The following is a 12,648-nucleotide window of genomic DNA, read 5'->3' as shown; positions in this document are numbered from 1 at the left end:
AGGTTTAATTAAAATAAATTAAATGCATAAAATGTTGAAATGACAAGAATTTACATCCTGGCAAGGGCAATCGTCTTAAACCTTGGTCAATACATCTAATATTTCTCATTTTTAGATTGTTGAAAGGATGTTAATAGATTATGCAACTTAAAATGATGAAAATGTCTGTGAGTGTGTAATTCTACAGCATTAATCCAGCAGAATGAGCCATACTGACTAGATTTTAAATGATCTCACTTGTCAATAAGGTAAAGGTGCACGTATTTGTCACTGTACAGCGAAATGTGTCCTCCGCATTTAACCCATCTGGTAGTGAACACACACTCACACACACACACATGTGTTAGGGGCAGTGAGTACACACACACACCCAGAGCGGTGGGCAGCCAACTCCAGCGCCCGGGGAGCAGAGAGGGTAAAGGGCCTTGCTCAAGGGCCCAACAGTGGCAGCTTGCCGAGCCCGGGAATCGAACCCACTGTTATCAATATCCCGGTGCTCTAACCGCTGAGCCACCACTGCCCAATACACAATTGCAGTACAAGAAAATAGATGTAGAAGCTCTTTTTCATGGTGAAGAACAGCTTCACACTGATCCTTTCAAGAACAGAAGAGATTAGAGCCACACAGAGGGTCAACGTCTTCTGTTTAATATCATAAATAATGAAGGAGAATGATTATAGAGAAAAAGGCTCGAAACACCTACACGGCAGCAGCCTTACTCCTTCTCTGTGTCAACAGACACTCCTTTTCTTCCTTCACTTCATCATCGAGCCCACAGATTTGTATCTACACACAAATGCCTGACATTACAATCGAATACGTGCCTTTCTTTGGTCCACCTGCACGTGCCTGTTCAACTCATTCAACATTCCCTAAAGTTTCTTTGGGCTGGTGATTATGAGTGCATGGATTCATGCTACTCTAGAGGGCGCATCACAGCAGCGTGGGAGCTTTGCTGGGTCTGGAACAGGCTGCAGGAGGGGATTTGCTGCGTTGTTCTCCAACCTGGGACTGGGCCAGCAGCAGGGCCGGGGCAGAGAGATGATGGGCTGCTGACTTCTGCTGGTGGGCGCTGTTGATGTAGCTGGCCATGAGCAGGGTCATCTCCTGGATCTTAGCATAACAACACATTTACAAGTTTTACATGTGCATGACAGTTCAATTAAGATCTTAGGCTTAGGATTAAAGAGGCCCTAGAATGGAATACTGTTTTTCTTAGCATAGTTGAACAATGAGAGTTCAGTATACGGAAGTGATATGCCATCAACCTCAACCCCACATGAGCGAAAGAGGGCTGTAAAATAGGCCAATTTCCAAAACTCTAAGTGAAAGATTGGGACGTGTCCAGATATCTTTGCTATGCAAAAAGCTAAGCACAGCCTAACAGCTTTCCAGATTAGGCCACTCAGCTAGCCTGGCTAACTGCACGGTTAGTAGCACCATGCTGTAAAACTAGTTATAAATACATAGGGCCTTATTCGCTAACCATTCTTAAGAAGACATTTCTTCTGATATTCCCCAGTGTTTTCTTATTTAGCATTCACTCAATTTACGAGTACTTAATCTGATGTAGATCTTTTGTTAGTTTTGAAAATGTAAGAAATTTCGTAAATTCTTGGCAAATGAGGGCCAATGCTCTTGTTCAATGCTCACTTCCATTAGCAACAACATGACGATGCTAATGTTGGGGCTGGGCATGTTTCATCGTGTGTGAGTCAAACTATTCATGAGCTCACCAAAGGAAAGGAAAACAGTTTGTTTCATTCTAGAGCCAAATCACAGGGATACAACTGGGATTATAACACTGGAACAAGCATCTATGGCACTTTTAACTACTGTAATGTTGAACACCCCCTTTAGGACACATCTTCACATGCATAGTTTTCCATTGTATTGGATCTCTTCCCTTTACATTTCAATATGATTATTTCTGACTATTTATTTCTAATGAACTAAAGTACTACAAAATGTTTAATGTCTTCCTTCTCCATAAGTGCTGCAGAATCCATACCTCAAACAACCTCAAAGTCCATGGAGCAATCTAAGCGTTTAACATGACCATGTCTACATATCTGCAATAGTCTGGCCGGAATTCGCTAAACTACTAAACTTAGCTTAGGCCATAACCATTGTTATGCTATCTTTATTATCATTTAAACAGCAATCCTAGTTAGACTAATGCTGTATTAAACCGTTGGTGTGCATGTAAATATAGTTACCGAAGATAAACTTTACCCTAAACAGCTTAAGTTTATGGGGAATGAGATGGGATATATATTTCACTTTGTGCTAATAGAATTCACGAAACCACAAAACTGCGGGCTTGAGGAAGGGCACTGAATAAAATCCTGAGTTAATGTTTGCACAGGTTTAACAATCTCAAATAAGAGTCAATTAGATGTGAGCAAGCTTATGATTCTGCAAACAATAGCCTGTGTATAATTTTAAAGGGCTTTGGTGTGCAGGTTCATAACTCCATGTGAACTGCAACAACAGGACTGGTACTGGTATCACTACCTTAGAAGCGCTCATGGCGAACAAGTGCTTTTCAGTGGGCTTGTCTCTGGTTGGGTTGCTTCCAGAGCCCTGCGACACCACCAGCATGAAGTCCTGACGACAGCCTCCAAACGTCACTATGTTCTTATGAGAGTAGGACACCAGGAGCTTCTAAATGATTGGAAAAGAATGAGGTGACTTTTGGGGTTAAGAAAGCATAGCTTTTTAATTAAATGGGAAGGTTAATGTAGGTCAGGGGGTATATTCTTACTATAGAGGTAAACTCCAGCACGCTCAGCCCATCCTCATGTACTGCTAGCCACACGTGTGTGCTCTGCTGAGATGGTGACAAGGGCTACAAGAGGACAGAAAAGGAGAGAAAGTGAGAAAGACAGACAACAAACATTGACAGATGATGTTAAGCACATTAGATCATGGTTCATGTGTGAGCTGTGCTCTCCCACCTCAGCATCGAACAACTTGGCTCCGAAGAAAGGCCACTTGCGGGCCACAGTCAGGTAAATCCGCACACACTCAGAGGTGCCCCTGCCCTTTAGAGATGCCCATCGAGCTGAAAGCCTCTGACCTAACTGACTAGTAGCATAAGGGATGGGGGGGGGATAGATTTAATGTAATACAAAAATAAAAAATGAATCAGGAATGTGAAGAAAGCATATAAGGACACCATAGCAACCACATGGGGTACCATAGCAACTGCCTAGCAACACCCTAGCAACCACTAAGCAACATCATGGCAACTGCCTGAAATACCATGGCAATCACCTTGCCACACTGTAGCATCCATCAAGTGTCCACTTAGCAACACCATAGCGACCACTTAGTACAGCCTTCAAAGTCATAAAGCTAGGTTTCTTAGGTACTGTAAGTGTACTACAACTAAATCATACAGGTGCTCTATTAAGGGCATCGTTCACATAGCCTTTGCTGATGTTTTGTGTACTCTGTGTGCACCTGTCAGTTAGGAATGTGGTTAAACTACAGTATGAGGGTGTGTGATGGCAGCATGGAGATCATAAGACAGCAGAGCAGGTATTCTTACTCATCACTTTGTGTAAAAGCCAAGACATTTGGAATACTACTTTTCAGAAGTTGGCCCAGTGCATTGTTGTGTGAGTGGTGTTTACCTTAGCTGTTCCTCTGAGCAGGCCCGTCGGTAGTGCTTGGGGTAGAAGCGCTCCAGAACCTGTTTGAGAGTCTGTTTAGATTTAGCCTGTCCAGAGCCTGAACCAGCTGCAATGGAGAACGGCCGCTCAAAGTCTCCAAACTCTACCTGTAAGGTATAAAAAGATCACACTGGATTAGACGAAACATCTTACATATGTAGTGAGAAATAAATACAAAACTTTATACATAAAAAAACACAATTTATATAAATTTACATATTAATTAAACCTAAAAAAACATTGAAAGCTGCCATCTGCTGCCACCAGAGCAAGCGCAATGCTAACTACCAACAGCGGTCGGAATCTGAGAGAGCACAACTGGCCATGCTCTCTTCAGGTGGGTAGACGCTCTCTCCACTCTTCACTCTTAAAAGTGATGTTGGCCGGCGTCTGTTAGCTGGTGTGGGAGAGCTGTGGACCCGGCACTTTCGGGTTGTGTTGGTAGCATGTCGGTATCAGAGGAGACATGTTAAGTCATTACCCTACTGGTGTTGTGAGGATTGCTAGTGATCGGGGGAGCTATGCTTGCTTGCTGAGTTGTCTGGTAGATATCAAAAAGACAGGAACCAGTGCCACACATGGATACTGGATGTCAGTACCCAACCCAACTAATACTCACCTGATCTTTGAGGGACGTCTAAGTAAGACAAGATGTCCAACTCATCCGTGCAGTGAACATGCACACACATACACTAGAGATCAAACACACACAATGACTGTGAACACACGTACCCGGAGCAGTGGGCAGCCATTAATGTGGCGCCCGGGGGAAAGATAGGGTAAAGGGCCTTGCTCAAGAGCACAACAGCGGCAGCTTGCCGAACCCGGGTATCAAACCAACAACTCTGTCATCAATAGCTAAACAAAGTCAATTTGTTGAAGCATGTTTATGATGAATCTGTCACACACCTGAGCGAGCAGGGCGGACATTTCTAAGGCGAGTTCTTTGTTCACGGGGAAGTGACCTGCTACTATCTCCTCGTTAGTCTGATAGGCCAAAAGCAGGCGCTCTCTCTCCGTTTCTCCTCTCAGCTGCTGGGAGAAGTAAAACCTGGGGGAGAGACAGAAAGAGAGGGGGGGGGGTGAGGAAATCCTAGTATGACTAAAGATGTTGAGTCTGTACCACAGACATTATAGAGCATTTTGAAGGCAGATTCCTTCATTACCTGTTCTTGTAGGTGAGTTTCACAGTCCTGGTGTTCTCAGATTTGCCAGTGTGAAGCTCCTTACAGGCTTGTTCCCATTTCGATATGATATCACAAATCTGCAGTGGTGGTCATAAAAGGTAAAATTACAGTTGAACGTTTGTTATATCGAACTCAAGGTCCGATGCAGTTGCCAGGTTTCAGATGCACATCTTTATTCTTGCAGGTTATGTGTAAAACTGACCAGATGTAGAGAGACCTTCTTTAATAATGGTAGCAGTCATGTTTGACTAGCACTATTCTAACTCTAAGAACTATTTTTGCGTACACCTTTGTGGTTGTTTTGATGAAGAAGAACTTTTACTTTACTTAATTATACTACTATCACCTATTGAGGGCTCAGTGACTGACAATCTCCTCTACAATACTCAGGAAAGTTAAACACTATGCAAACATTGTGCAATCAGTAGGTGGCATGCAGATGTAATGCAGTGGAAACACTTAACAGTTTTTGTTTTTGTTTACAGTAATAGATTACTGCAGTGACAAATTTACAAAAAATGGCTAATGCAGATCTCTACTTTTGAAATATGACAAATTCTGGATATTCATTTTTGCTATAACCATTACTATATGTTACCTGTACCATAATTTTATTACAACCTTTGCCATAGAACCACAGAATGCACCCTAAATGCACCAAAGAATTTTAAGTAAGTATTAGTTAAGGCAAAATTTTGTATTTTCAAACCTATATTTTAGCATAAGAATTAAAAACACAGATTTTCCTCTTAACAGCACAGCGCCGGCTCATACAGAAGCCACACAGTAAAGCATCGCATAGCACAGCTTTGTTTTTGAAACTGTAGCAAGAACATTGTAATATTATCTTTTTTTTATTATTCCAAAGTCTTACCAGATGTTGCTGTCCTGACCTCACTGGGAGTGGTTAACTAGCTGAAGAGATGGCAAGGCCAGTTGGCTAGGGTTAGCTTTTAGCCTAGCACAGATACCCAGCTTTTACTTTGTCGGGAGCTGGTTTTCAGCTTAGTATCACACAAGAACTGGGCAGAAGTGATCCAAATGCAGGACTTATTGAGGTCTGAGCAGAGAGATACAGGCATACAATGCCGACATAGGCAAATCCAAAATTCCAAGACCAGAGAACAGAAACAAGATACCTGAAAATAAACCTAACCTTGAATTGCCAAGGACAGCTTTGGGGCTCAAAAAGCTTTTGCTAGTGGGCTGGGTTTAAGTCGAGACTATTATGCAACAGTTTTCGAGCTGAAATTAACCCGTTTTACAGTCCTGTATTAGTTAATAAGGATTTTCTGATGAATAAAGAGACAACAGCATTTGAGGTTAACGTTATGTCACTTCCATGTACTAAACTTTGATTATTCAATTATGCCAAGGGTTATTTAGTTTTTCCATTTTAGGGCACCTTTATGTCCCAAAGCTATACAACTACAGGACCATTTTATTTCATTTAATTAAACCCTGTTTTCTACCCAAATTGCAAGGCTAATTACTCAATCCTCATTAATGTGAACTCCCTCGATCACTAGTAATGCTAATGGAGGGTGAAAACTAGCACGTCTTCTCCGACACCATGTGCCAGCCACCGCACAACAGCTAAGAGACGCCTGTGCTGACCAAAATCACACTAGGAGTGATGTGAGGAGGAAGTGCCATCAACTCAACTCTAAAAGAGAGCAAGACCAAACTCTGGCTGCTGGCTAAAACCTTTCCATTTTATTTACAGCTTCCTATTAATTATTTAAAGCCTGTGAAGTTGCACAGGACCAGCTTTTTAGAACCTAGTCAGCTGTATATTATTAAAAACATTGATCTGTGTATTTCCACTGCACCTTCTTATGTACGTACATTTGGTTCACAGCTTCTCTGTTTTGGTTTCAGTTTTCCACTGCTCAAATAGACAAAGTGTCTGTGCTTTTAGTTCCTTCTGTTAGTTCCTGAAAGCTCTTGGTACTGACCTTTAGACTGCCCTGTAGGTAGTGTTCCAAGTTCTGGCCGGTGGGGTCATCAGAGTAGAGACTAAAGCCAGATTGGCCAGTTTTCCTCATACCGGTGTCCTGATTCAGACGATTTTGGAACTCCTCCACTGTGGTGGATGCATCAAAACCAACGACCTGCCAATCATACATACTCCCTTCAATCAAACGAACTGCTTGGGATTTCTCACTATGCTTTTCATAATTACAATGAATCCATCTTTCTTACAGACCTGGTAGGTGTTGTTGAGAAAGTGCACAGGCAGACTGAAGGGAAGTGAATGGTGGTATGGATTCCGCAATAAGATGGACAGGATCTCCATGCGCGAGGGCCTGGCTTGTCGATCACCTTTCTGTTGGGTTCTCTCTGCTGAACGCTGGCAGTAGATGGCATACTTCCCCACCTCTGTCCTGTGAATGGAGAGGTAAAGGTGCACGTATTTGTCACTGTACAGCAAAATGTGTCCTCCGCATTTAACCCATCTGGTAGTGAACACACACACACACACGTGTTAGGGGCAGTGAGTACACACACACACCCAGAGCGGTGGGCAGCCAACTCCAGCACCCGGGGAGCAGAGAGGGTAAAGGGCCTTGCTCAAGGGCCCAACAGTGGCAGCTTGCCGAGCCCGGGAATCGAACCCACAACCCTGTTATCGATATCCCGACGCTCTCTAACCGCTGAGCCACCGGTTACATTTTGTCAAAGGCCCACTTAGCTGGTGTAAAGTAAGAGACTATAGCCCATATGCTACACTGTACAGTCTGTCAGCTGAGTCTGGTATTTCCCCTACTCCAACACACCCACTAAACCAAGCAATTAACACAGATGAGACTGTTTAAGCAGAGATATCGTAAACTGTGATGACACTAGCCTCCAGGGCATCAGTTGAACACAGAAGTTCCACGACTTGGTGTTCTGGTTCTGACTCATGACTCATGTCTTTTCATTGATCACCTTCTCTAAGTGAGTGAGTGAGTATGTGTGTGTGGGTTCACCTAGAGTCTGCATGCTTTTTCAGATGGACCTGAAGCAGCCAGAGAATTGGGTGTTGGGGCAAGAAAAGTCCCACACACAGTGCCAGGAACTGCCAACCCTATGGAGACAAACATACACAGGAATACGACTTGTTACGATCACAGAGGAACAACATAAAACATTGCTCAGCATCCCCCCTTGTGGAGACACTTTGTACTAACACTCTCCATGGTTTCACATTTGTAAACAAAGCACCTGCTCTCCCAGTTGAGTCATCGCTGTGCTCTCAGTTTAGCCTCCCATGAGGCTATACATGACAACAACAAGCTACCCTGTAGTAACACAGCCTGCTCAGTTAACCTGGCCTTTTACCAGACAACCAATGAACCAAAGTCTCAAGCAGGAAGAATTACTGAACACTGATCCAGTGAATAAAAGTGCTCAGGTATCTGTTTGCAAATCTGTTGGTCAGAAAAAATTAATAGGGATTCAGGGGATCCAAACTATTACCCAACAAATTAAAAAAAGAATCAATACTACCACCCAACAAATACATAAAGAGTATGCACCATTAGGCAACAAATGAATAGAGAATCTTTAGTATTATCCAACAAACAAATAGAACTAAACTATTAACACAATTAACAATTAGGAAATCTTTACTTTTACCCAACAATAAAAACCTCTAAACTTTTACCCAACAAATACTATTACCCAACAAATGAACAGGGGATCTTTACTATTACTCAACAAATGAACAGAGAATCTATACTATTACCCAACAAATGAACAGGGAATCTTTACTGTCACCCCCCCCCCTCCAAAAAGAATATGGAATATAAATCTACAATACTATTTGCCAACAAATTAACATGGACTCTATATATAGGGAATCTAAACTGTTGAACATACATACTATTATTTAGAAATGAATAGGGAATCTGTAATTTTACCCAACACATGGGTAGAAATTGTGTACTATTATGTAGAAATGCATAAAAAAAGAATTTGGATTCTATATTATTTCTTACATTCTTCGAACGCATGTGTGTAAATGTGTGTATGCAGGTATGTTAAATGCTTCTGAAATGCCAAAGCTAACAATTATTAATGAGTCTTAAATCTGTGTGTCTATATGAGAACTGTCCTCACCTGCAGCGGGCCCGGCTGACCATGAGGCTGTCTCCTGCGCGTCTGTTTGATGAGCTGGCAGTAGATTTCGTTCTGCAGCTCAGGATGTGTGAGACACACCTGCAGTGCACACTGGGCCAATGTCACATGGTAGTCTATGGCTGGAGTATCAATGGTCACATTGATGAAAAGCTGGCATGTCTGAAGGAGTAATAGGATGCATATTTAATACGCTAGCAGTAGCAATATAGTGTGTGAGGTGCTGTATTGGAGCATATTACCACAAATGCCTTATCAAAAATCTCAGACATGCATGTTAAATACATTTTGTTTTCTCCTGTAATATACTGACCCACTCCAAATGAAAGTGTCATACAACATGAATAGAAGCAGGAGTGCAAAAAAAGATGTAACCAAAACAAACACATGACAGGGCTGGCAGTAGTTTGACCTTAAAAAGTTTGATGGCTTCAGTCTGTAAGGCCTGTGAGGGCAGGGTGGTGAGAGGAGAAGATAGGCCTTCTTTACTGAAGCACAGCATGGGATGCCTCCACGTCTGAGAGCCTGTGGGAGAAAAGTACAGAACACTGAGCCAAAATCATTCACCTGGACATTTCCATCAATGTAATTCCATAAATGTAATGAGAATTAAATGGAAATTAAAAAAATAACATCATATGGTAACAAGCATTTTAACTAGGCTAATTTAATGCAACTGATAATTATGAATGAAACAATGGTCAATGTTTATTTAAATGCATTTATTTAATTTAAATAAACATTATATAGTTATATTGCTTATCCCTTATATAGTTATAATCCCTTGTCCCTTAAAATGAGACAGTCTAACCTGGGTCACCCTCTACATTGAACAGTTTGCCGACCAACTGCTCAAACTCGGTCCCAACTTGCCCCATACAGGCACCCGCTGCTACCGACAAGTGATACAGCCACGCCGCCTATGAATAAGATAAGATAAGATAAGATAATCCTTTATTAGTCCCACAGTGGGGAAATTCACAGCAGAAAGGGATAGCAAGACACTTAGTTACAAAAACATAGATAAATTAAACTATATAAACAAAATAAATAAAAGAAGTAAAACAACAATAACAATATTATTTACAGGTTATTTACAGGTAATTGCTAATGACTCTTAATTGCACATGTGGGGGGTATTGCACATTGTATTTTCACATTCCCTGAACATGTGTGTGTAGTTTAAGTGTGTGTGTATGTAGTCCGCTGTGAGCAGAATAGGGTTTAAGACTCAGATCAATGCAATGACAGAGCAATGGAATTAAATCAGGAACCTCATTGTTCCCCAGTTTTAACTGGTCATTGTGTCATTTTCTATTTCCTGTTCACTAAACTGTTATGGTTTGAGAATGGAATCTGTGGTAATCACTATTTACAGTAGCTGACTCATCAGGGTTAAACAGCTGTCTGTAAGGCAACTGTAGATCAGTATTATAAAAAAAAAAGAAGGTCATACTGCATCACAACCTGCATAACCGTGTTGGTAGGAATGAACAGGGAGAGCCAGTTAGGCCAGTTAGCCTGTTCTTGCTGTTACCTTCTCATGCTGAGAGTCTATGAGGAGATATGTGGGGGCCTGGTTTAAGGGCTGGATGGAGATGGTGGAACGAGCAGAAGACCCTCTCTGCCCCTTCTTACTGTCATCGTCTGAGTCACATGGCCGCTCCACTTCTTCCACACTCGCCTCCCACAGTCTGATCTGACCCAGGGGGAACTGAATGGAGCAAATGCAACATCAGACACATCACAAACACACACACACAAACTTGAGTGTAAAGTAATAGTGTTATAACACCGAAGGGTAGATGTACCTTGTCCTCTTGGCATCTGAAGTAGTACAATGTCTTCCCGATGAGCGCACACCACACCCGCTTAGAATAGCCATGCTTCACCTGAAAGCAGCACAGATAGGATTGTACTATTATATGCGTCATTACCAACCCTATGTTAAATATCTGCTTCACTCAAGAAATGCTAACATGCTAGGACATACACTATGCTAACAAAAATATCCTTTCAATGACTGAGTCACACTGGGTTGCATCTAGACTGCAGTTCTGAAGACTGTTTGCCATTTTCTCTTGTAATCTCTGCATTCAGCTTATAGAGGCCTTCAGCTCAGCCACATGTGTTTAATGAGACAGCCTGCAGTGCTGTAGCCTGCCAGGACTGGAGTCTGGTCCCATTCTAGCTTTCATTCATTGTGAATTAGCATCACTGAAAGGAAGATATCACAGACACTCCTGTTGTGTATATTCCACAGTGTGGGCTCATTGCTCCCTACTGTTCTGAGAATTACAGCAGCATTATGCAAAAATTGGGCTCCACCTACAGTTGGCAAGTGGAATTCACACTTTGAGTCCTTAAAAAGGACACACATTACACATTTCTGGACAAGCCGGGAAATACAGAACATTTGCTGAAAGTGAGAGAGGCATGTTGATTGGCGTGGGCATTTTACATGAATATGTTTCAGGTTACACAGCATTATGGAGTTCTCGCGAGTGTTGTCCTGCCCGCTTATCCAAAGTTACATAGTGCAGTCAGCAGCATGCCAAGCCCAGAGTAGCAATACAACATAATGTTGCTTTAAGCAGAACACCCATACTCAGAATGCATGACTAATTTTAATAAAGTGGAACCTTAAGAAAAATACATTTTCTATCCAAAATATATCTATTATTTTACTATATTATAGTATAAAAATATTCTTGATAAATAAAATTATTTTTATATAAAAAAGTGTGACCTTGACCGTGACCTTGTGTCTTCTTCATGTTTCTAAGTAATGATAAAATTAAAATGGTGTTAATAGAAAAATAGAAAAAAATAGAAAAAATAGAAAAAAGTTTTGTCTTGAACCCTGAGTCTAGCTTGTCTAGATCAGCTAACCACTTTCAGTGATTTTACATCTTAACTTAACCACCTAATTATACAAAACCCCTTTATTTTTTGAATTCCGCTTTTATTGAGCCCAAAAAGTACTGGTAAATGTTTTACACACAAACTGCACTGTGATTTATTTGATGTATTCTGCTAAAATGTGGAACAGACTGAATGACAGCAATTGCAGAACCTTCATCAGGTGTCCCCTCATAGCTGGTCGGACATCAGGCTGGGTGAAAAGTGGACTGGCGGCTTTGACCCTCAAGACACACTGCAGGACCCTCAGCCACTCATCCAGCAGGTTAGGAGAGTCCGCCTTCAGATTATACACTCGCTTTCCTGTGACAACCTGAGAAGGCCCGGCACACATGCATGCATACAAATACAAGTACACAGACATCAGATGTTAGTTCCAGCAGCAACTATAGAAAGATGTAAGTAAAAAAAAAAAGACACAGAAACACTACCTGAAGCATTTGTTTGCCGTCCCCACGAGCAATGGTGCTGGAAGCACTGAGCTCAATCTGGCCTTGAGGTTTACGGATGACATCACTCTACAGAAAAGCAAATTCAGTAATGCATTAATGCAGTAAGCACCATAGCATTCAACTCAACATACTTTTCTGAACTGAAAGGAAGTAAACAAAACCGCTGCAGCAAACTATTCCCACTCTGTCCTTGAAGAACGCTTCTAGTTCTGTGACTCATACTGCTCATCATCATGCTCATCATGCTGCACAGCGTATTTTAGATCTACCCATTAATTTGG

The 12,648-nt window shown here is 41.7% G+C and overlaps 1 protein-coding gene across 2 annotated transcripts in view; it reads right to left on the bottom strand.

Annotated features, from left to right (window-relative positions):
- Positions 1 to 627: 627 nt before the first annotated feature.
- plekhh2 (pleckstrin homology domain containing, family H (with MyTH4 domain) member 2) overlaps positions 628 to 12,648 on the bottom strand; it is a 43,268-nt gene continuing 31,247 nt past the window's right edge. For both annotated transcript variants that reach the window (XM_072677712.1, XM_072677713.1), the window contains exons 14-30: positions 12,347 to 12,433; positions 12,070 to 12,228; positions 10,805 to 10,885; positions 10,531 to 10,707; positions 9,805 to 9,913; positions 9,406 to 9,518; positions 8,976 to 9,155; positions 7,844 to 7,941; positions 7,078 to 7,255; positions 6,827 to 6,982; positions 4,848 to 4,945; positions 4,591 to 4,732; positions 3,643 to 3,788; positions 2,962 to 3,091; positions 2,769 to 2,852; positions 2,519 to 2,668; positions 628 to 1,114 (exon numbers count right to left, since the gene is read on the bottom strand). In XM_072677712.1, coding sequence (XP_072533813.1) covers positions 935 to 1,114; positions 2,519 to 2,668; positions 2,769 to 2,852; positions 2,962 to 3,091; positions 3,643 to 3,788; positions 4,591 to 4,732; positions 4,848 to 4,945; positions 6,827 to 6,982; positions 7,078 to 7,255; positions 7,844 to 7,941; positions 8,976 to 9,155; positions 9,406 to 9,518; positions 9,805 to 9,913; positions 10,531 to 10,707; positions 10,805 to 10,885; positions 12,070 to 12,228; positions 12,347 to 12,433 — 2,268 coding nt within the window. In that variant the 3' untranslated portion in view covers positions 628 to 934. The remainder of the gene's footprint in view (positions 1,115 to 2,518; positions 2,669 to 2,768; positions 2,853 to 2,961; positions 3,092 to 3,642; positions 3,789 to 4,590; positions 4,733 to 4,847; positions 4,946 to 6,826; positions 6,983 to 7,077; positions 7,256 to 7,843; positions 7,942 to 8,975; positions 9,156 to 9,405; positions 9,519 to 9,804; positions 9,914 to 10,530; positions 10,708 to 10,804; positions 10,886 to 12,069; positions 12,229 to 12,346; positions 12,434 to 12,648) is intronic.

This window comes from Salminus brasiliensis, chromosome 4, assembly GCF_030463535.1.
Source record: "Salminus brasiliensis chromosome 4, fSalBra1.hap2, whole genome shotgun sequence".
Lineage (NCBI taxonomy): Eukaryota > Metazoa > Chordata > Actinopteri > Characiformes > Bryconidae > Salminus > Salminus brasiliensis.
This window is presented reverse-complemented; position numbering and strand designations above follow the sequence as displayed.